A 25729-nucleotide genomic window follows, 5' to 3' on the forward strand; every position below is an offset into this window, starting at 1 on the left:
AGACGTCAAAGCCAGAAGGAATCTTGGATTAAGTTCACCAATAGCATATCTTCTACCACCAGTTCCAAGATCATATGGGACAGAATTTGAAAGGTTAATGAGCACTACAATTCTGTCCCCCTCTTGATCTTACTCTCTGATGGTCAGAAGGTAGCTGATGTTCGGAGCATCGCTGATACTCTAGGTGAAAGCTTTTGCTGGGTATCTAGCACTTTTGCTTGTTCCTCCACCTTCTTGGCCATCAAGATTCGGGCAGAGCTTTCACCTCTTTCCTTTTGAACTGACTGTTTCTTTGACTATAATTGTCTCTTTACACTGGTGGAACTGAAAATGGCCCTTCATTGGTCTGCCAGTACATCTGTTGGACCTGATGATGTTCATTATGACATGCTGCACCATCTATTTCTTGCTTCTCTTGATGTCCTTCTGATTGTCTTTAACCGGATCTGGCAGGAGAATGTTTTTCCTGATGCCTGGTGCCAGGCTATTATTTTACCTTTCTCTAAGCAAGGGAAAGATCCCAAGATTACTTCACACATCCGTCCAATTGCTTTGACGAGCTGTCTCTGTAAGACCTTAGAAAGGATGGTCGTCTTATGCTCGTCTTGTTTGGTTCCTCGAATCAAACAACCTCCTCTCGCCCACTCAGTGTGGGTTCCGACGACAGCACTCCACCACAGACCACCTAATTCATCTTGAAACATCAATCAGAGAAGCCTTTCTCAAACGCCAACATCTTGTATCAATATTCTTTGACATTGAGAAGGTTTATGACACAATATGCAGGTATGGCATTTTGCGAGACCTCCATACATATGGGTTACGTGGCCATTTACCCATGTTTATTAAAAATTTTTAATGGACAAGAGATTTCAATTTCGTGTTGGTTCGACACTTTCCCGTTCTTTTGTACAGGAACTTGGAGTCCCTCAAGGCTGTGTTTTGAGTGTCACACTCTTCAATGCAAAGATAATTTCCATCACTGAACAACTCCCTCTCACTATTGCGAATGGGCTGTATGTTGATGACTTTCACATCTCGTGTCAGTTGTCGAACATGAGATATATTGAGCGGCAACTACAAACTGCCCTCAATCGTGTACTGAAGTGTACTATGGCGAACGGCTTTAATATCTCTCTCTAAAACCGTATGCATACACCTTTGCCTCCAACGGGGTATTCACTTTGATCCTGAACTTCATATCGGTGAAGTTTCGCTGCCAGTGGTCCCTGAGACCAAATTCTTGGGGCTTATCTTTGACCGTAAGCTGACCTTTATACCACACTTAAAGTAGCTTCGGGTCAAATGCACAAGAGCACTGAACATCCTCCGTGTCCTCTCTTCTACCAGTTGGGGAGCAGATCGATGTTCAGTGTTAAAGGTATATCGTGCTCTTATTCAATCAAAACTTGACTATGGATCAGTGGTCTATGGCTCTGCCAGACCCTCGGCCTTAAAGATGCTGGACCCCATTCATCACCAAGGACTTCGACTCTGCACTGGGGCTTTCCGTACCTCTCCAGTTCAAAGCTTATACTTTGAATCTCATGAACCTTCTCTGCACCTTTGCCGTTTGCAACTATCTTTACAATATTCTTCGAAACTTCATTCCTTATCAAAGCATCCCAACTGGGGATGTGTTTTCCTTCCTCGGTGGACCGTACTTTTTCAGAACAGACGATCTGCCATTGCTCCGTTTGGCCTTCTCATCCGGGTGCAATTGGATGAATTGGGTCTGTCCTTGGATAACATTGCAGATTCCACAGATCAGCCCATCCCACCATGGCTTATTACAGCCCCCAAATGTGACCTTTCTTTCAGTCATCTGAAAAAGGCAGATACTCCTGATTGGAAGTACCATCTTTTATTCAATGAATATCTTTCAAACAATCATTCAGTTCCCATTTATACAGATGGTTCCAAATCAGGTAATGCAGTGGGCTTTGCTATGGTTTGCTGCAGTTCGGTAGTTGCTCGTAGAATCCCCTCTACAGCGTCTGTGTTCACTTCTGAACTGTATGCCATATCTCTTGCTCTGGATCATATTGCAGCTGAGCAGTACTCCAACTGCACTATTTATACTGACTCGCTTAGTTCTATACAGGCCCTGGAATCGCTACACGTTGGCTCACACCCTGTTCTCGCTGATATTCAAAACCTACTGTCCCATTTCTCATTAACTGCTACTTCTATCCAGTTTTTCTGGATACCAGGCCACGTTGGTATTCACGGGAACGAGATTGCTGACACGGCAGCTAAATCTATCTGCTCCGGCACTATCACCACTGTGCCTATTCCATACATGGACTATGATCTTGCATTCAAGGCTCAGCTCTGTGCCAGCTGGCAGTCCACTTGGAGTGAGCAACGCGACAACAAGCTTTTTCAAATAAAACTTTATATTGGGCTTTGGCCATCTAGCTTCTGTAAAGTTTGGAAGGAGGAAGTTGTTCTAACTAGGCTACGCATTGGTTACAGTTTTTTAACTCATCATTTTCTTTTATTTGGAACTGATGCACCAATGTGTAGTTTGTGTAACACTCAAATCACTATCAGCCACATTTTACTTTTTTGCCATCGTTACAATTCTCAACGACAGCAATATTTTAAACATGTTTTTTCCCAGGGTTTATCAGTAACATTGGATAGTGTTATTGGTGATGGTGACACTGTCCACCTTGATAAAGTTTTTAGTTTTTTAATGGCCATTAATCTTTTTAATCTCATTTAAGTGTTGCATATTTATTCATTACACCTTTTTTAATTGTGGATCCTTTTTTACAGTTTCATTCTCTATACCTCAATTTGACATTGGAAAATGGCCAGAACATTAAATAGCTCCACACCAGGACTGGAAAGGCCAACTTCAGGTGACTAACGCTGCTGTTTGAACTATCCGTTTGAACTACCCGTTAGTCGTCCTGGTGAGTTGTTATTACACTTTTGCTGCATGTCATTTAACACTTTTATTACTTTACCTTTTAGTACTGGTCATAATGACACATAACCCGGAACCAGGATTGGAAAGACCAACTTCAGGTGACTGACGGTGGTTCTTATACTTACCTATTAGTCTTCCTGGTGGGTTATGATCATTACCATTTTGCTACAGGAAGTCCTTTACAACTTTGTAGACTGGATGTCAACATTGGTTTTATGCCATTTTCTGTTTTAATTGCTGTTTTGTTTTTACCTTCATTTACTTTTACAATTTGTAAAATTACTCCATTTACTTTACTTTTACCTTTTTACTGGACATTTGGCTACTCATTATTACGATTCTGCTATGTGTCTTTTAAAACTTCTATTATTTTACATTTTGATAATGGCTGGTATGACACATAACCCGGAACCAGGACTGGAAAGGCCAACTTCAGGTGACTGACGGTGGTTCTTGAACTTACCTGTCAGTCTTCCTGGCGGGTTATGCTCATTACCATTTTGCTAGAGTAAGTACTTTACAACTTCTTTTACTCTGCTTTCTCTCTTAACATTGTAGACTAGGTGTCAACATTGGTTTTATAGTTTTTCTGTTTTTCAATGATGTTTTGTTTTACCTTCATTTCCTTTTATGTATTTTACTACATTTGCTTTATTTTTACCTTTTTACCGGACGTTTGGCGTAGATAGCCTAACTGCTTTGTGCCATAAAACACTAAATCAATCAACTTTTGCTCCTAGTTCCCTGTTGCTTAACTAGATGGTATCATATCTTGATTTGATGTAACTGATCAACTTATGCATACTGTGCAAAATCAGTACAGTTTAAGTTTTTGTATCCATACTATATATTGACACAAACTTCAATGAAAATTCCAAAAGCCCAGTGTCTGAATAAAACAACAAAAACATCTTTTGGTTCTTTTCTTATAGATTCATTTGATGTATTTGTAATTTTACATTTTTATGTGTATTTTGAAACCTTTTCAGGAGTAATAAGTAAATGTTTAGTTCTTTATGTATACACACACACTTGTTTTGAATATTTTACTTTTGATAAACAGTAAATGCTTTTAAAATTAGCATTCTTTATATGCATTAAAATAGGTAAGTTTCTTTAAAACTTAGGATTTGTTTCAAAGTATTTAAAAGTCATTGAAAATATCAAGGATAGAAGCAGTTATAAATAGATAAATAAGAGAGTGACCAAATAATTTCATGAAATAGAATGTTTACTTATTCAACTTTAAGAAAAGTACTTATAAGCCAACAAGTTTATTTTTTGTTGAGCAATTTCATACACATGCTAATGAACTTAATGTTATAGTATAATGAAAAAAACAATTGCAACTTTTGAAGATTCTAGTAAATTCTGATTAATAGTTGATCACTTATTCATGAGTTAGTTAGCTAAGTTAATAATCCATCTTTGTAACACAATCATTCCTTACTGAATGTCATTTATAACACTGATAATTATTTTGTTAACTCTTAAGCTTTGATGCTGTGCATGTTGAAAGGGGTATAATGGGAGTTCCACATTGGTAGCTATGATTTTGATCAGTGTCCATGATCAAGAAGCTCATGATCCAGGATCCATGACATCCTACTGGTTGTTCTGAACCTGCTGGGCCAAAAGATGACACTGATAATCTTATGAATTTTGCTGCTTGGCAGAGTGAAAGAATTCACTGTTGCTCCTCTGGCATCTGCTGAGTCAAAGGCTAGAACTAATAGCTTTGCAGTCATTTCTCATTGACAAAATACTGGAAATTCATTCACCAGTGCTCCACAATATGACAACTAAAGCAAAACTTCACTCCTTCTGTCCTGGGCACTGTTAAGATGGATGCTTCAACATTGGCTACAACATGTATCCAATAGGTAGGTCTGTATAACATAAAATTGAACAACAAAAGGCCTTTTGGTTGATCTTGGGCATTTTTTCCACTAAATACAAAAAAAATTCAAAGCTAGCACCATTCAGTCATTTATTTATCAAGCTTTCTGTTAAACTTCTTCAATTTGCCTGCATCTACCACTTTTTAAGGCAAGTCCTACCATTCATTGGATACCAGTGTGGTTGTATTGAAGGGCTTGGATGTGTGGGTAACTGAATTACTATTAGTATGATTAATGTAGTGCTGTGTAAGTGCTAGAGTAGATTGACCTGTCTTAGATGTAGCCATCATAGCTGTTGCTAGGGGCTTTTCTTACTCTTAGTAAGTGGTGTAAAGCTATTGCTTTATAATGAGTTATTTTGGAGATTGCCTTTGTTAACTAAATGTGCATGGGGTTAGCCCATTGTACTAACCCTGTATTGGTAAAGAAATTATGACTTTGTTTTTGAATTTATTACATGTATCAACATTAAATGTGGAAGGTTTTAGTAATATGTGTAATTATATTACACTAAAAAATCAGATGTGTTGCAAAAAGTATTCATACTTGAGATATCTCTCTTAATTTAGTCAGTCTGAATTAGACTATGACAAGTTGCAGTGCAAAGTGATGTTCATGTGGGTAATAAAAATACTTTTGTCCATTGTATGATTTGCATATTGCACTTACATAAGCTCTAGAATTTCTAGCTTGCATATTTACAGTTTTTCTCCAGTATCCTTGTATATTGTATCTGATGTTTGCTCTCCTCTTCTATGAATTATTTTTTAAATCTGTGATGTTGAGTAAAATTGATAGTTTGGGGATGAGGAAACCACTTTTAAGAAAATAAAGTTTTGAAACACCTTTAATGGGTGATGAAAGAAACTTTCTTCTCAAAATATTGTACCTTTATAATATTGTCATCATCAGGTACCTCTCCTCTTCTCAAGGTCTTGTCTTGGTGGCTTGATCATTACACCATGATGGCCATTCTCTTACTGCCTTTTGACCTGGTCTCCATTTCTGAACAAGTACATGCTTCTATGCATTGGACCTGCTATTTTGATCTCTCTCTTTTCTTTTTTTTTTCACTGGGTTTGTTTCACAGCTTTTCTGCTGGGGTTCTGAACTTGGGGCAGATTGCTTGTCTTGGCTGATCAGGGTTTTATTTGTGAAGTGATCTTCTTCAGAGTCAGATTACTTGAAATTGCAGCACTAAGTGGGTGGCGAACTCCACCTAAGGCTAAATACATCCATGAAACCAATAGTAAACAGGTATTTTGATCCTTCGATATCAGCTCTTTCTATCATTGCGAAGCAGGCTTGCCAACCCTTTTCACAGCTTCGACTGACGCTTCTCAAATTGGATCTATAGATCCCAGGCCTGAAAAGAGGCCCATCATTAAGTATCAAAATTTTCATAAACCACAGTCACATATGTTAACTATGTCGACGTGCTGGCTTTGCATCTCCCTGCTCTTTCCACTGCAACCACATCTACGCCAAGTTATCTTCGAGAAAGTGTAAGCTGAACTTCTTGTCTGATTCTTCACATGCATTCTGGCTCGCCAACCCTTTTCACAGCTTTGACTAATGCTCCTCAGAGAGACAATAAATCTGTCAACATCACAAGGTAATTTGCTGCCACTACTCTAGTTTAGAAAATAAGTGTTACTCCAGTTCAGTTAACAAGTTTCAAAATTATGTGCTAAATTCATTCTAGCCACATGTGGGGTGAAGAGAAACAAAATGTTTCTGATTGCCCCAGGTTATTCTTCATCCCCCTTTGGGGAACAAAGTAATAATATAGCCAAAATACCTACCAAGAAATACACAGTGGTTTTTTTCCCGTGTTATTAACTGGCAGTAAACCAGTCTCAGCAGAATTTTGAAAAAAATAGTGTTTTAGTCAATAAAAAATATTTGAATCTCATCTATTACTAGCACAAATATATAATTACTGCAGTTTTGAAAAAAGCATTGAAATAAAATGTTATTTTCACAAGATATAGCCATCATTGACTGTGCAAGTACTAGTTATGTGTCAAATATGGTGATTGGTGTGGCAAAGACAGTTCAGCCCAACAGCTTGTAATAAATACCTTGGAAGTACATCACTCATGATTTCAGTGCAAAACAAGATAGTAAATGTTAGATGAGTCTTAGTATTAGTTATGCTAAATGCTAATTTGTTTTTAATTATGCATTTTCCTTAATGATTTTAGGTATCTTTTATATCTTTTAATTACTGTTGTACAATATGTGTTTGTACACACATGGACATAAATACAGTACAGTACAGTGGGAAAATGTTAGGACAAGATCATATCTTGTTATTCTTTTCATTTTATGGGGCTAATTCTTCTACCATTGTAGAAAGTACATGTCAACACTATGGTAATGCTTAACTGATCCTTGTTGACAAATGAATGAGTCAGGGTGAGAATATTTATCATTCTATAGAAGTCCTATGTACTTACACCAAGGCCATGTCATAAGGGTTCTGCTTGAATGAACATACTGATCAAATTTAGGATTGAAAATAACTGTCATGGTACCCCATGCAGTGCCGTATCTATTTAGAAAGAAGCTAGCAGAGAGCTAGCATATGGTATTAGTATATGCTAGAAGAAATCAAGTTAACCCTATTAAGATGGATCATGGGTCAAAGGCCATGTCATCATATTTGTTGACTTGCATTCAAAAGTTTATTGAACTACTATTTTATGAATTAATCTCCTTAAGTTTGGTATAAAATTGTAGAATATAATTCAAACGTTCATATTATACATTATTTAATTTCTTAATCTAAAAGTATATATTGATCAAACACGCAAATATCAATTTTTGTGTGTCACATGGTATGTAGTATTGGTTCAAATTAGATGTTTTTGATGTTAAAATACAAGATGTGTAGTTTTGTAGCTATATTAGAAACTGAAATTACCAATACTGACAAGATAGAATATAAAATAAAACCTTTTATATTTTCTATTTGTTGAGCTCTCACTATATTTAGTGAATCAAACATAATGGCCCCTTCTCACTTCTCTTCATTTTTGGAAATGGTCCCTTGTATACACTTACTTTTATATACAACATGAGTAATCAATAGGAAGCTGAGAATGTTCCATTATTGATTTTCTCAGCCATTTTCAAATATGACAGTGTCCTTTATGTTTTTTGAGACAAACCTTCATGCTGGTAAGTTGAGTATTAGCCTGTTTGATATTTTGTATTTTTAAGATACAAATACAGTTTAATTATTAAACTTAATAAATTATAATAGAATTCCATGGTATTGATAAAGTAACTTATGATTTTTGGTTATTCAATTGTATACATAAAATGTTAAAGTATTTCATTTCACACTCTCCACATGAAATTTCTTAAGGTTTAGAAAGCTGCAACAAACAACAACAGAGTACAAAGATTGTAACTAGAAGAGATAATTGTTTACACTATTTCTATTATTAATTAGCAAAAGTAACATCAAACATAAAGATATTTCACAACAAACATCTGCTAAAACAATCTGGACATTATAAGGATTTTGCATATGGAATTTAAATATTTTGTGATGTATAAAAGTATTTTTAATCTTAAAATGAAAATTACTTTGCACGTTGGATAGGAAACATGCAAAAATAAAAATGGCATGAGAAAAACATTGCTTAACAAACTTTAAGGCTTAATTTAAAAATCTGTTATTTTGTTTTTGAAAGCATTGTAATGTTTACTGATAATCTGCCTTATTTTGTGAATATATGCCTATTAATTTAAAAGTAATAGCGTGAAAACTTTAACAAGCACAAAATGGTTACGAGGTCAGTCTCAGTGACTGAACCCATGCTGAAAGGGTTAACAGCACTCTACAAATCAATCTTGATAAAAACAGTGTTTAATACTATATATGTTAATTTTTGTCTTCATGTAACAGCCTGAAAAATATAGAAAATTATCAGTAGAGCAGAGTTTACATTAAAGCTTTATACGATGCTGGTTGAACTCCAACAAATTGCTGCAGATTTGAAATGCTCCCCCAAACATTATAAAGTACACCCTAAATTGTGAGACTGAGACTGACAAATTTGAAAATAGGAAAGGAAGAGGCAAAATACCTAAACTGAATGATATTGATGTTAAATATCTTCATTTATACAGCCTTTGGGACAGACAGAAGACTGTCACTGATGTCAAGCATGACATCAAATGACAGTGAAGTGTCCAGATCTATGGTATTAAGAATACTCAATGAAAATGGAATATTTGATCATGTAATAGTTAAATAATCTTTACTTTAATCTCCAAATATTTTCATGAGACTAAAATTTGTTAAGAAGTAAAAAACTTGACTGTTGATAATTGGAAAAGCGTATTTTGGACAGATAAATCCAAGTTTGAAATATTTAATTCAAAATGTAGGTTGTAGGTCTGATAGAAGGAAGGTTGAAGATACTTATTTCAATACATAGCACCTACCAGGAAGAACAGGGGAGGCAGTGTGATGGTTTGAGGGTGTTTTTCTGTTGAGACAGTAGGAAAAATTTCCAAGATAGATGGAATAATGGATCAGAGCAAGTACGATCAGATACTGATCCATCATAGTATACCCAATGATTTGAGTATTATTTGTAAAAGATTCTACTATGAAGAAGGTAATGAGCCAAAACCCTCATCCAACCTGTGCACAAATTACTTAGCTAAGAAAGAAGTTGCAAGAGTCATTCATATGATGCAATGACCCCACAGAGCCTGAAGCTCAACCCAGTTGAGCAGATCTGGGGTTTGATAGACAAAAAAATTTGACAAATTAAAAGGTACTTCCAAATAAACTTTATGGGAGCGTATTAGAGATATTTGGAGTAAAATCTCAAAGGACATTTTTGATTATATATTTTCAACAATACCTGAAATACTGTCTGCTGTTATTAAAGCAAAAGGGGACACACAAAATATTGTCTGCTGAACTCAAGCAATTCCACTGAGTTTGTTCAAAAGTAGTCTGAAATCTCATTTTTGCCTTTGTCCTAACACTTAGCACAATACTATACATATACATCTGTTTATTTGTATGTGAGTGTGTGATAAACCAACACCATTAGCCAGGATATACCACTTACCTCTTCACTCTCATAATTTTCATTAGGTTTGCTCTCAATTGGGCATGTCTCCTCAATTCCTTTGCCATTCTTCTCGACACCATATTTTTCACCTTCTAGTCCTCAGTTCCTCATTCTTTGGCTCTGGTGGTTAATGCTGTCAGTCAGGATGAACTCACTTTTTTGTGTGTGACTAATTTTCTCTTTGTATTCTGTCTTGTGCCCTCATTTTGATATGCAACACATCTATTAGGGGCCCTGTTGGTGGAACTTCTTTAGCTATCAAAACCCTGATTTTTCTCTACTTCTTCAATTGGCATTCAAGCCTGTTCTTTCTCTGTCCCCTTCCCAGTCTCTCTTGCTCCAAACTCACATATTTCTCTTTCACCAAGAGGTGTTGTCCCTTTATTTTCACCTGTAAGATTGGTCTGGTCCATTTCTTTCTGCTATGTAGCTTTTTTCTTATTTCACACCTTTTTTCCCTTTAACTCTGTTTAGCTATCAATGGAAGTAACAAGTGTTTCCCTTCCCTTCCTCCAAGCCATCCTTTTGGTCTTTTTCACATGGCTGTTCAATGATGAATTGTTGATTTTCACTCTTAATTCATATCAAATTCTTTTATCCACCACATTTCAAGTTTTCTGTTTCCATCAAGATTTTTCTTTTCTTTTCCCTTGCCCTTTCCACTTTGTTCTGAACTTTCTTTACCAACCCTCTCATACAACTCCCATGCATGACTGGGACTTTTATTTGGTTTTGAATACTTTAACACATTTCTTGTTTGAATCAATGACTTCATATTCATTATATCATCCTTCTTTGAAGATGTTTCCTTTTCTTACTTGCCTGTGTTCACCAATATTCAGATAAAAATACCATAAACATTTCTTGCACTCTCTTCATTATAATTATTTCCTCCTCTACCAAGACTGGTCCTTTCTTCCTTAGATTTTGACATCTCGTAAGTGATCATTTTTTAACATTTCATTGCATCAGGCTTGTCAAGTGTTTAACATTTTATTTTTGTTCACCCTTGGATGATTGGACTGGATCCCTTAGGTTGGCAGTTGGACAAACCTATGTACTTTCATCTCCCATTATCTTCATAATTTGGCTGTTCTGTCTTTTGTTTCATCTTTGAGAAGGGTATGTATATTTTCTTTTACATTGCCCTCTTCCCTCATATAGGATCCTTCTAGGTCGCTTGTGTTGCTTTTATGGAATTCACTTAGTTCCCAAAATCAGCATTGGGAAAAAAGTAATAGAATAGGCTCAATCTATCCACCCAGGTTTATCCAAAGCCTACCATTGAAATGAGTTGTTTCTTAAGATCAGTAAAGGTATTTTAATGGTTTTTAATACTGTATCATTCCATGGACTCTCAGAGAAAAAGCCAGAATTAAGAAAGTCACTCCCTACATCTTTGGTTTGATCTTGCCAGTTTTACAAAATAGGATTTTGCAGTTAGTAATTGCATTGTCTCCAGTAAAAGACATTTTTTTCAGGTGTCTAATACTGATCAAAGCACTTTAATGATTCACCCCAAATGTGAGTTTTCTCCCTTTTTATCAAGTGCAGCATGGGTGGCTCTTTCCACTTATTAGTTATTAGCCACTGGAGTTGTGGACTTTGGAGAATTTCTTGCTGATCATCTACAGCACATTGTGAGTTGTCATCTTACCAGCTAGTGTGCTCTTCTCTTGCAGCAGGATAATTAGTCACCTCTATCTCTGTTTGTCCACTTGAGTTGAGGTCAGACACACCATACAGTCTGATGATACCCTAACAACTTTACACTTCATGGCTTACTGACCATGTAGGTGCTTGGTTATTCATGCTAAAATTTTTTCTATTCTATTTATTTAGGAGTTAGTTCAAGGCTTGCAGCATGCAAATTTCATAGATACATAGATGTATGAGGCATCAAGCAGAAATTTCTGCTAAGGAAAATGTTAAATTAGGCTGGTTATTTTCTTTGTTGTATGACCTTAATGGATCAAATGCTCTTATGTTATCTAGCCCATTTGTTTTCTTTTTTTAAAGAAAACTTGTATTAAAAAATGTACATGTATTGTCATAAGGTGATTGCAAGTGTAACAGCCTTTACAGAAACAACCTGCTATTATATTAAGATATATAATTTTTGTCATATTTAGCCAAAATTTTGGCAGAGAAATGTTTAAAAGTAGAATTTGGTGTCATATTTCATGAAATCAAGTCAGAAATTGGATGCAATACCAGTTCAAACTTTCTACTAAATGGTTTATGTTTATGTGAAGCAAGAAGTATATTTGTACATGTGCATGACATCTTTGACTTGTTTACTATTTGTTATAATTTTATTACATAATATAAAGGATGAGTTTTAAAATTTCTTATGCTCAGCAATAACCTATAAATATAGTAAAATAATAGTAATTTATAATAGACTATTCGAATGTGATTGATATTTTATGGAAAAAATAAATTTAGAACTGAAAGACTCCCAGTGGCTAGATGGTATGTCTTTAAAGACTTACACTATTAAAAACCAGATTTTGATACTTGAAGTGGATAGAGAAAAACAGCAAAGATTTTACTTTTGTTATTTTACTTAGTAACAAACAAACCAATAAAATCAGCATAATCTGTATTTTTGTAATATAGCAAATTTCTTTTATTTACTGCACTTTATTTATGAAATTTTAATGTATAAGCCTTTGAATAATTACTTACAATTTTCTGAAGGGTACCAGAGAGGACTATTGGAAGTATAATTGCTCAAGAGTATCAGGTAAGACTTGTGTCTAATTTAATATAATTGAATGTGTTTTATAGTAATTTCATATTTCAGTAAAGCTATTTTATTATATTTTACCAAAAACACACTTTTCTAATAAATAAACATTGTGTATTTAAGGAAATAGAAGAGATTAGCAGTTTCAATCAACTGTGTAATACAGTTCAGTGAAAAGTGCAAATTTACCTTTGTGTTTGTTGAACATTGAAGTGTTAATGAAACATTAAAAACTCTGTTCAGATAGGATTGTTTTTATAAAATTCTCTTAAAAATACTCTAATTATTAAACTTAAACTTTAGTGTTAATTTTATGACTTATTAATTACTTATATGTAAAATGGAATCCCTGTTGTAGATTACTTTAGAACACGAGAATAAAAAGTTGATTCATTGTTGTTACCCATCCATCTACTGAAACTACCAATTAAAGCTTTAACTTTTTAACCCATTGACAAACATGACAAATACTAAAAATAGTTTAATTTTGCAAACTGAACAATCAAGGAAACTATTTCTTTTATTAACAGAGGACTTATCTGAGGTATTAATGTGGATTGATTTAAAGCATTAACTTTTGAACTTAATAGTTATACACACACACAATACATTTCTACTCTTTTCATTCCACCACTAAAATATAACAATGCTAATTGATATCACACCAAATGTTATCTTTAAATTTCTTTACAAGCTACCATAGTCTTCAGACATTATTGAAAAAAATTACATTATAAAAAAAATAAACTGCCAGTGTAATTTGTTTTACACTGTTTTAGATTCTCATTTAGAGTTCTAGAGTGTTTAAGTTGTGTGAAGATCACAAAGCTTTGTATAACTTTAAGAATCAGTGGTTTCATGAAGAAAAAATTTAATGTTTATTACATTTATAAGAAATAATTCAAACTGCTTATCAAAATTTTTTCAAAGGTACTGAACTGTATACAAGAGTGTCAGTTTGTCTCACAGAAATATCTTACCTGTGTGTATCATACTATAATGGGACTCTTGCTTATATAATAATAAAAACTTTGCAAAATTTTTATCCTTTGTGCATGTAGATTTGCAATCGGCCTTACTATTTTCCAGTTTCACTTCCATTTCTCATCATGGAGAACTTTAACTTTTCATCCATTAACAATGTGCAGATGTGACATTATGAATAAGTTACATGCAGATCTAATGCAGTGGCACTATCTATATAAATACAGTACGTCTGTTGTATATCCATGTAAATACTTCACACGGTGTGGATGGATCTTCACCAAAATTTGTATAGAGGTTCATTAGGTCCATGGGGAAATACAGATTAATTTTCTGTTTTGCATTTTGCAGTTCCTATGAGTGTTTTTGTGGGTTTTTGTTACAAATACTTTGCCCCTGCTGATGGATCTTCACTAAATTTGACATGAAGGTTTGTTGAATCCATGAGCAGATGCATGCAAATTTATGGATTCACATTTTGTGTTTTCTTGTTTTTATGAGCATTTTGGAGATTTTAAAATTATATGTAAAGGAGAGACATTTTCATGTCCTAATATAACCTTTTATTAATAATGAATTTATATAATTTTTGTCCAGGCTACGGGTACCCCAGCTAGTATATAGTAAAGCTAATTTGTTTTCTTTATGTCTCAGTCTTGGATTGGGGATGGGGAATAAGTTTGAATTATAATCTTGGATTGGTGTAATTTAAACAATCAACATTCCAAGATACACGTATTAGTATTAATGTATGAGACTAAAACTGGTTGATGTTTTATCTGACTTCTGATCCAATATGATTTTACTTTCCAGTGGTTGTATCTAACTGAATTTATAGTACTTGGTACATTTCACAATTAAGCATTTGTGTTTCATTAATAATGCTTTATTAATAATCAGTTAATAACAGACCTGAGAAATATGATTATTGACATAGCCTTATACTCTGTGACACTAAAAAAACTAAGTTTACTTATGGTAACATTTGTAAAAGGTTAGCAAATAAAACATGAAATTTGTGCCTTAACACTTTAATTTGTGTGCCACTAGTTTACAGTCATATATTACTTGCTTTGGAATGATAGATCTAGTAAATGGTCTGTGTTTTATGAAAAGCTGAATAAAATAATTAACTGGGCTCTTTTAATGTTGTATAACATGTTAACACCTATTTGTTTGAGTGAAATGGCTCCATTATTATATGCAGGAGAAAATGTTTGTTAGGGAAAAATAAGTTTTATTGGAGTACGTATCATGTCTTGCCTTAACCAATGCATAATAGTTTTAGACTGTTCAATTTGTGTATATGATTTTCACTGGCTATGCAATATCAGAGAATTTGTAACTAGTAGGTGGGAGTAAAAATAATAAAACTCTATTGATTGTGGAATAGTTGTCAGGCATAATTGTATGCACACACACAGTATTGTTTTAACCTGTTCAGTGCCATAGATGAGATAACTCGTTCAAGCCGATCGGTAACACAGTGCCACCGACGAGTTAATTCGTTCTCAATAATACCTAACTTCAATGCTAGATGTCAGCACCATACATGTATTTGACCTACTTACATATTGTTTTACTTTCGATCCAAAATGGCGTCACGAAAAAAGTTACAAAATGAAGAAGCATTGAAGTTGTATTGTAGCAGCTGAAGTACTTGGCAGTCAACAGGTTAAAGATATTGGATGAATCAAGTAACGTGTGTGTGCAATATATGTTTGTTATCCCAGAAATGTATAGTACTATATAATCACAACAGACCAGGTCCATAATTAGTTAGGAGGATATTGAGATTATATCACAGCTGTTTTTGACTTCCTTCATTCACTTACATATACAAAGACATGCACATATGTATATGTGCATATAAATAATAGTAGTAACTCCAGTTTGACCTTGGTGTAGAATATTGATTTTTATATGGTGATGATGCAGGCTAAAAGTTAATAAGGTGAGCATAAATGAAAAATTAATAATAATAATAATTTAAATATTTTTGTATTGATGTGGAAACAAAGCATAAAGTTGAAGGAATGTTCATAAAATGCTACCAGTTTTAACTCCAGTGTCACTACTAGTATGTGAATCAGGTTCATAATGTTACACATTGCAAATAAACTTGAAGCAAATAAAATCACAGAATATATGAAAATGTCACTGTTAATATAATAATATCGTATTTGTAATTCTGTGAAAAATCCATGCATCTTTAAACTGTATGTTGACAGTAATTGTTTTCTTCTGTGATCATGAAATCACTGAAATCCCAGTTGAGTGGATTAAGCCCTAACAGAATTCCCCATTTGGTTATTTTAATGATATTAGAAACTTAAAGGATTTTGATTAACTTTATATTTAAATAAGAAGGTCAGAAATATCTTTTCTTGGTTGATTAGATTGAATGCAAATGTGTGTATAATGTTCGGAACAATAGATTTATTTTATTATAATCATTTATATAATTTCAGTCCCCCCAAAAAAAAAAAAATAAAAAAAAAAAATCTAAGCTTTTCATCTGTCAGTGGACTCAATTAATATCTAGTTGATACTTTTTTGTTATTCAAGAATCAGAATAATTTTTGGAGCTATTATGTTAATAAACTGCAAGTGAGTGATAATTATATGCATTCAAATAGTAAAATTAGAAAACCATTCTTATGTAAGCCCTCTCATGTTTTAAATTCTCTAATCAATAATAGCAAATCAGTATAACAGTGTGTGAAAGATTAAAAAGTTAATAATATTTAAAAACATAACTCCTTTTCAATGGGCCACACTTTCCATTCTCAAATGATGAAGTAAGCCTTTTGTCAGGTCACTATGTATAGATGAATAAATATGGTCACATTAGCTTGTGCTTTCAAATGCAAACTGATCCAGAATGCATAGTGTCTGCTTACTATTGAGAACTCAAATTCCATTTCATTATTGCTCTTTTTGTCTCAATTTTTTAAATATTTTGTGTTTGGTTATTGAAATTTTGGTTCAGGAATGATTTGTGAGTTGGTTCTTCAGCACTAGAGAAATGTAAGTCAAGAAAACAATTACAAGCTTGATATCTCTATGGTTTTCATGCACATCTTTGTGCCTATACACAAACTGTTTAACCTATCTAAAAGAACGGAAGCTAAAATTGAAGTACATTTGAATAATTCTGTGGCTTCCAATGCTATCACTTCTGTGTTTTTAGTAATTGATTATTACAAAGTAGTATGTCTGCTCTGTCTCCTTATTTCTTGCTTCTTGGAGCTCTAACAATAAGGGAAGCAGATAAAAGCTAGATCTGAAAAATTGTAGATTAAATTTGTATCTATGCAGGCTTTGTGTTTTCATAGTATGTTATACTTTCACGAACCTGAGAAATTATACAGCTCCATTTCACTAATAACCTCTTATAATTGAGTGCAAAAAAAAATTCAACAATTCAAATATTTGTTGTGGTAATGAAGAATTACAAGCTTGTATGTAATTTGTGCACTACAGCTTGAACACTTGTAAATAGGCTCGGCATGACCAGGTGGTTAAGTCACTCAACTTGTAATCCAAGGGTCACAGGTTCAAATACCTATCATCCCAAAACATGTTCCTTCTTTAAGCTGTGGGAGCAATATTATGTGATAGTGAACCCCACTATTTGTTGGTAAAAGAGTAGTCAAGAGTTGGTGATGGGTGGTGATAACTAGCTGCCTTCCCTCCGGTGTTGGTGCAGATAGCCTAGTTGCTTTGCACCATAGAATGCTAAATGCACCCATCCACCCTCTAGTCTTACACTGCTATATTAGGGATGGCTAGTGCAGATAGCCCTCGTGTAGTTTTGCATGAAATTCAAAACACTTGTAAGAAATGAAATCCACTTATATTTTGACATGAACCATCAAACATAATTTTTAATTTCTTGTTTACTAAATGTAGTAATAACATTTGAACATTTTCTACATTCATTGATTTGTCTGGTGCTTTTTTTAATTTTTCTCATCTCATCAGGTGGTGCATGATTGTAAAGATAGATTGTGGTGTATCCAAGTGAAGTTTTCATATTGAAAACTCAGTAAAACAGGAGATAACATTTTCACCCACAATACTTCAGGGAAAATACAGATGTTGTAATGCCAAATTCAAAGCAACATGCAGAAAGAAATACTACATTTTATTTAAAACTGTACAATGATGAATAAGATTGAAAGAACAACATGAAGGTAATTTTAGTTTGTGCCCAGGATGCATTTTTTAAGCAATTTTTCTCTGCCTCCTATGTCTAAATTTGTGTTACTTCATGTAAAAAATGTGTTAAAGAGAACGCCATGTCACGTTTAATGTAGTTTTGGAGGATGAGAACTGACCTCATTGGGCCACTTGATTTTTTAATTCTATCTTTTTCGTGTTCAACAGCTTTGTCTTTTTCAGTAATGTTTCTTTCACGTATTTTACATTTAGGACTTTTTTTATTAATTTTTCTAGCTTTCTTGCAGCATCTCTATATCTGTTGTCTTAGGACCAGAGCTCGTGGTCTTCTTTCAAGGTCCAGAAAGGTTGCATAATTGGAGAAAGGAAGTGATAACATAATGTATAAATCATACTGTGTTTTTAAAGGATAGAAAAGTGCATGTTGTCTGCAAACAGAAGTGTGTGAGAGCTCTTGCTCTATAGATTTCATCACTACGACTGAATGAGTAACATGTATGTTGTGAATAACACTGTGAAGCATCTGAGTAACATCAGTAAATGTATAAATGTTTCTGTTCAAGAAGCTGTAAAAGTATTGACTGACATGAATAATAAAAGTTACAAAACAATGATATTTTGCCAATCACTCAAACGTCCATTTACTACCACATTTTATACCAACAAGCCCATTTTATGATTAATGAATAAAAAGAGTAAAATTCTTTCAATCAGTCAAATGTTCATTTACCATCATGCTTATATCATTATACCACTTCATAACTACTTAACTTTTCTAACAGTTATGTAAAAGTACATTTTTATAACTTGCTTCTCATGTGACCTTTTCTGAAACCATTGAAGAGAAGATTACAACGCTAGTTGAGCTCTTTGTGCATGAAACATCTCCAAAAATCAAGAAAACACTTTTCTAGATCTATTTTGAGTAGTATATATAAAATGTCTGTTTTAAGATTATTTCTGATAAAAATATTAAAAATACATAAATGTGATAATGATTAATATAAAGTTGTACTTCTGAATCTACTGTTTTATTGCATATTTCATTAATTTTATCTGTTTTATTTTTAAGTACACTGTTGCATTATAATTACAGAGAAAAATGAAGAAAGTTCACCACAAACATTACTCTGCTGAAGCCATTGAAATGTATTACAACAGGTATTTTCTTTTTTTATTGTATTTTAAATGCTTAACTATTTTTAAGCAATAATTTTTTTGTTTCTGTGCACATCAGCTTGTAAGGAGCAATAGTATAAGCCTAGCTCTCTATAAGTATTCTAAATTACTTAATATAAACCAAACAAAATTATAGACATTTTTGAAACCAGCATTTCATTATGATTATAATGAAATAGTATTGTTTAGGTAGATATTTTTTTCCACACAACTGTCCAATAGAATGACATTATTAAGTTGTTACAATTTTGGAGTTAGTAATAAGAACAAGAAGATAGCAATAGTTAATATCAAACTATGATACTTTAAATAAACTCCATGGATAAGTAAGTAACACAATAACAAACAATTATAAATTTTTAGTATTATAGTTAAAATAACTTAGATCTTCAGGGATTAATTTAGCATATGATTTTTGAGCTGAATATTGGAATTTTTGTTTTCAAACTGAAGTGACAGGAAAAGTTCCCATATGGAGAGAAAAATACTTTTTATTTGTTAAATGAATAAGTTAAATTGAGTCCTATTTTTTGAAAGATGATTTTTGTTCTAAGTAACCTCATTTACATCATTAAATTTGTCAATTAATTAACTAATTTGACACTAAAATGGTTACATTGCATCAGATTAAGTTTTATTTGGTCAGGTGTGGTCTCATCGTTAGCACGCTTGGTCTGTTAATATATGCATTGATGATTTGAATTCTTTCATTGGGAAAAAATGTTCCACACTTTGAAGTCTTGAGTTCACTGTAAAATAGTCAAATTCCATTATTCTGATAGGCAAGAGTAGCCTCAAGATTTTCATTTGTGTTGTTGACTGTAGCTGTTTTCCCTATATTATATCAGTTCAGACTGAGGGATTGCCATGCATAGAAAGCCCTTATGTAGCTTGGCATGAATATCCTAAATACAAACTTTTATTGCTAAATAGCAAAAATGAAATTAAAGTTAATAAATAAATAAAAGCATTCAAATAAAGGGAAATCATGATTTTTGTTGAACCAAAAATGCTTTAAAATCATTGATTAATACAATGAAAGAACACAGTAATCATTTCTTACCAAGTAAAAGTGAGTTTAAAAATGTAAAAACTCTCAACCTGTTTTAAAAGCATCACAAGTTTATAAAGTAATGCAAAATCTTTTCACACAGGTTTGTGTAAATAAACAGCTATGATAAACTATATGATGGCAGAATGTGAGGATTATGGGAATTTGATAAGTATAGAAGTACTTGAATAGGATAAACCAGTTACCCAACAAATTATAGTATTAAAAAATTATCTTAAACATTCATGAAATCAAACATTGTAGGTTGCTTTCACTACAAGATTTTCAAAAGAATAATGATTGCATCTTCACAATCATCCACATATTCTCTAGCTGGGGGACTTTCAAAGTGTTAATACAAATGAGGTAGTGATTACATGACTGAGAATCTTCAGTGTTACACACATAAAAAGAATGAGATACAGTTATTACACAGTTGGAAATCTTCTAAATATTACACATATACTATAAGAAGAAGAAAGATATTCAGGAGCCTTAGTGTAGTAACTGTACTGTAACCTTCATTGTAAAATATATATTCATTCCCACATATATTAAACACATTGTCCAAATTATGATAACCTAACTCCTTTACCTTTCACTTTCTATAGTTAAAGATTTTTGCAGAATATTTGTCCGATTTGTCAATTCATCCTCAAAGTAATTCTGTAATACTTGAACATCTTCAGTACAGCTAGAAATACCCAAGAGCATAATTCATCAGCACACTGAATTAATTTTCTGATTTTGCTCTTATTAATGTCATTAATGAAAATAAGTAAAAGACTACTTCCAGTAGCATTTGAAGATAGTAAGTTTAAAGCTTAACTTGGAGAAATTGGGCTTACCTGTACACACACACACACATAATATTATTGATGTTAATGACTTGGGCTAAACCAAATTCAACTATGTGGCTGTGGGTGATAAAGTTGCTACAAAACAGCAACTTGGATTTGTTTTTAAAACTAAATTCAAACAATGTTTATGTAACAGTCTTGTTTCTGTTTCACTAAAAATCTAAAGTACATTTTAAAATTATATCTGCAATAAAATAAGACTTGCAAGTTTTTTTCTACTATATTATTGTAATAGTTTCTATCACTGGGTAGGTTATTTTTAATTATTCACTAAAAGTAATACACAGTCTAATCCACTTATTGAAAAGGAAAACATTTTGTATACTACAAATTCAATAAGTTCTTCAAGTAAAAGGTCTAGCAACCGACTTGGTTGCTCATTAACTCAGTAATTGATCAACACTATTACAAAGTCACTAGTTAACTCACTGCTTCAATGATAAATTACTCTCTTGTGACTAAATGAAAGATAATAATTATTTATAGTAATATATCAGCCACACTATACCTTTTCATATCCAGTGCTAATGAAGCCTTTCACCAAATATTGGTGCTCACCTGACTGGCACAGATATGACAAATATATCGGTAGTTTAGACACAGTTTATATTATAGAAGGGTTGACAGCAACTGTTTTTGTGTAATTTTTTCTTCAATTTAATGCATGTTACAAGAATATTTATGTAACATCTTGTGTTCATAAATGCTCAAAAAATCATTAGAAACAAATGAAAAAAATGTATTTATATTATTTTAGCAATTTAGATTTTTTCATAAATTTTTCCATTATAAAAATGATGATAATTATTAACAAGCCTTAACTAAAAGTGGAAGAAAATTGTTAGATCCAAAACACAAAGTAAGTAATGATGTGTTATTTATTTATGAGCCATAAAAAACCAATAAAAGAATTGTAATTATTGCCTTGAAGTTTAGAGACACTGTAAGATCAACAAGTAGTACTAAAACTTTTTTGTGAGTATGAACATTTACATATATACAAGATGTAAGAATACAGTTTAGTTAAAGAAAACTCTTTGGTCAAAGCAAGAAGATGATCAAGCATATAACTACATTTCCAAAACGTACCTGCCTTTGCACTACAACTATTACACAACTGCTAGGGTTTCCTTTTTATCCTCATCTATGAATTAGTCTAAAGTTTTTTCTCATTTGCTTTAGTTGTTTATTTCCCATTAACTGCTTTGGTGATATCTGTTTCCTGACACTCTTCATTTGTGTCAATGCACTCTCTATCCTGGTACTGAATATAAGCTTCTCATTCAAGTAGTAACTAATCTGAGGGCCACTCTCATTTAAAGATGTCTGTGACCTTATTTGTAGGAAGATTTAGACATTAATTTGGTCTGATAGTGTTTTTCAAGGAAGTTCTGAGATTGCTTTTTGGGTAATCTGGGGGAAATTTAGATTTGTTTTTTCCAGTACCTTCTTTTCTCTGTTTGCTTCTCATTAGGTCCCCTGCTGGAACAGTGACAAGTCTTCAGATTTACAATACTAAAATAAGGGGTTTGATTCCTCTTGGTGGATACAGCAGATAGCCTTATGTGGCTTTGCTATAAACAAAAAACAAATGCATACTTCTCATGAGGCCAATTTTGATCAGCTGCCTCTGGTTCCTATTTTTCAGTTGGTCAATTGAGTGTGTGATGTTTTGTATCTTTTTCCAGTTGCTTTTGAGTCTGCTCCTTCCTTGATGGCAGAAAGGTCAGAGAGTAAATACTTAATGCTCCCCCCATCCTCTAATACTTTTTTTAATGCAGGGAAGTTTACTGCTCAGTTACATGAAGAGACTGCTACGCCTTGTGTGTCATGATTGTCAGAACATACTTTAGCCTCCAAAGCCAGGTGGATAAATGTTTAGACTCTTGAGGAATAGACCTGCTCATGAAAATGTGTGGTTCCAGAACTGACTCTGTGGTTAACCTAAATATGTCAGTGTTCTAGAATTCATTTGACCCTGACTATAGCCCTAAGATTTTTAACATACCTCCAACTTCTGCCACCCCCAGTGGCACAGTGGTATGTCTGTGGACTCACAGTCTAGAAATTAAGATTTGATATCAATGATTGGCAGAACACAGATAACCCATTGTGTAGCTTTTTGTTTTATTTAAAAACAGTCAGTCAATCTGCCAAATTTTTTCAGAAGCCTCTCAACAGTTGCCACATCAATTTGATGATGAGTTGGAATGATTGTTGTGATTTAGCTTGTTGTGAATATATATAGTGTGATTTCCCTACTAGGGTGTTAATCTATTGGCAGATGCTCTCTGTATGGATAGACCTCGCTGGTCGTTCCACTTTTTCAATGTGGGATTCTAGCTGTAGTGTGAGAGAATGTAAGTATGTTTTGGAAATTAGTATTTTCTTCAATTAAAAATGTATTTCAAATAATACTTACCTCCTGTTATACTCTCCCACCCTTCCTCCCCTCTAGAGCTGGTGTTAGAGAATGTGGTCAGTCTCAAAAAATTAATTATCTGAACAAGGTGCTTATATACATTGCCAGGATAGAGGGCACACTGACAAAGTTGTATAGAGTTGTGAGACTGATATCACCAAGTGCAATTAAGTGAGGAATAGAAGACTGGAGCAAGAGGGAAAAAGTCATGCCAATGCTTATATTGGCAAAGGAAGAAACCCAAGCACATGAATAATATTTATAGTGAGAAAAGAAGTAGATTTTCTTGGAAATACATTTTTGATTTAAGAAAATGTTAACTTTTGTTGAATGATGAGTTTATGAAAATTGCTTGGCCAAAACAAAAAGATAGTGAAACGCATCATAATGAATTTTCTTTTAAACTATGAGTTAATGAAGATTGTTTGATCAAAGCTAGAGAAATGTTGCTCAAGTAAGTAATGATATTTTACAGAAATGTGCACTGCTGTTTAATATACTACTTTTTTAAATCAACAATACTTGATGTTGATAGCACCTGTGTATCTTGAAAACTTGGTACTTTACTTTTAATGACATATTTCATACCTATGCACCATTTATTCTTACTGGATGGGAAGTTATGAACTTTGTGTGGATTGTAATGTATTTGTGTATTCAAATCTTAAGTAGAAAATATATATGAAAAATATAATATTAAAATTTTGTTTGTATGAAGTTAAGCACAGAGCTACATAATGGGCTGTGTGTGCTCTGCATGTCACAGGTATTGAAATTTGTTTTCTGTTATAAGTCTGGAGACATACTGCTCTGCCACTAGGGGGCAAAGATAAATGAAATATTAAATAAAATGTAAATAAATATCATAAAAATCTTACCATACAAACATAAGTGCAATATAATGTTAATGTATTAAAGATTTAATAGTTGGTGCAAGTCTAAGTATTAAAAATCAACAAATGGAATTTGTCTGTTTTCATTAACCTACAAGGTTGATAACAAATCTGTTAGTGGTAGAACATGAACCACATATGGTCTGATGTTATTTCTTACATTTATTGTTTATTGGTATTGTTACAGAAATGATATTTCATACATGGAAACCTTTGTTGAAAATACATCATTTTGTGATAAGGATATTTGTTTTATTTGCTCTTAGGTTATTTAGCAGATGTTAAAACTGTTATTTTCACTTGTAAAGTTTTCCTTCATGCATTGTAATACATATATTTTTAAACAGTTGATATTAAATAGAAGTGTAATATCAAAATTTAAAATTACTGTTTATCTCTAAGTGTCAGACATTGTTCACACTGTGTCTACAATATCATAGCTTAGCTCATATTAATTGGCTATGAACTAGGAGAAACAAAAGTATAAAGATATATCAGCTAACCGTGACCTTCAGGAAGTTAGATAAAGTACTATTAGAGTAAAAAGTAGTGAGCTTAATTATAATGGGCCTATTCTGTGGAGCAACAAATTTCAGCCCTTGGCTTCTGCAGATGAGGAACTATTAGAGGGAAGGAAAACAAAAGGGTCAGAGAATGATATGGATGATAAGGAGGTTTTAGTTACAGGTAGTTTTTTGTCAAGACATGTGGATAGGATAGTCAGTGGGGAAAATAGGGAGAAAATAATCAGATTATGCTACCAAAGGGCACAGGTGAAGGATATAATTGACAGAGCAGCAGATAAAATAAAGGGCACTGGCAGAGATGCAGTTTTTGTGGTGCTAATTAACTAGTACAAGGGATTGATAAAGGCATTTAAGTAGAAAGGTCATAACTTAATTTTGACAGTTAATACTTCTCAGAATTAATTGTGGGGATGAAGTTATGAACAAGTTATTAGGACTAAATGTTAGGTTTAGGTTAGTATGTGTAAGGATAAATAGATTGGCTAGATGGACTTGTGGGATCAATTCAGTGGAAGAAGGAAGCTTTCTGTAATGGATGGTTTGCACTTAAATAGGATAGGTGCTGGCTTATTTGCTAAGGCTATTAACTCAGCTGTATGGGAAATTTTAAACTAGGATTAAACAGTGGTAAGGACCAGGGAAAACTGAATGGAAGTAGAATAAGAGGCAGAAAAGGTTGACATAGGAAATTAGTATAGAAGTACTTATAAGTATAGGTATAATTATTACTACTGTAAAGCTAGAAATATAAGAAATAAAATAGAGGGCTTTAGAGCACTGGTAGGAATAGAGGATTTTGATATAATGTGAAAAAAAACTGAAACTTCATTAGACAAAGGTGATTTAGATGACAAATTTCTTTTAAATACGGGGTTACAGGCTATTTAATAGGGGTAGAGTATTAAAGAGGGGAGAAGTGACATTGT

General features: G+C 33.1%; 1 protein-coding gene across 8 annotated transcripts in view; it reads left to right on the plus strand.

Moving 5' to 3' along the window:
- The window catches only part of LOC143248947 (CDAN1-interacting nuclease 1), a 62639-nt gene that overhangs the window by 8186 nt on the left and 28724 nt on the right, over window positions 1–25729 (plus strand). For 3 of the 8 annotated variants that reach the window (XM_076497980.1, XM_076497979.1, XM_076497981.1), the window contains exons 2-3: window positions 12654–12699; window positions 18968–19032. In XM_076497980.1, the coding sequence (XP_076354095.1) occupies window positions 12654–12699; window positions 18968–19032 (111 nt within the window). Of the gene's footprint in view, window positions 1–2784; window positions 2925–7942; window positions 8029–12653; window positions 12700–17673; window positions 17886–18943; window positions 19033–25729 lie in introns of those variants that run through there. The other 5 variants (XM_076497982.1, XM_076497985.1, XM_076497983.1 and 2 more) reach the window with 5 other exon arrangements.

This window comes from Tachypleus tridentatus, chromosome 4, assembly GCF_004210375.1.
Source record: "Tachypleus tridentatus isolate NWPU-2018 chromosome 4, ASM421037v1, whole genome shotgun sequence".
Lineage (NCBI taxonomy): Eukaryota > Metazoa > Arthropoda > Merostomata > Xiphosura > Limulidae > Tachypleus > Tachypleus tridentatus.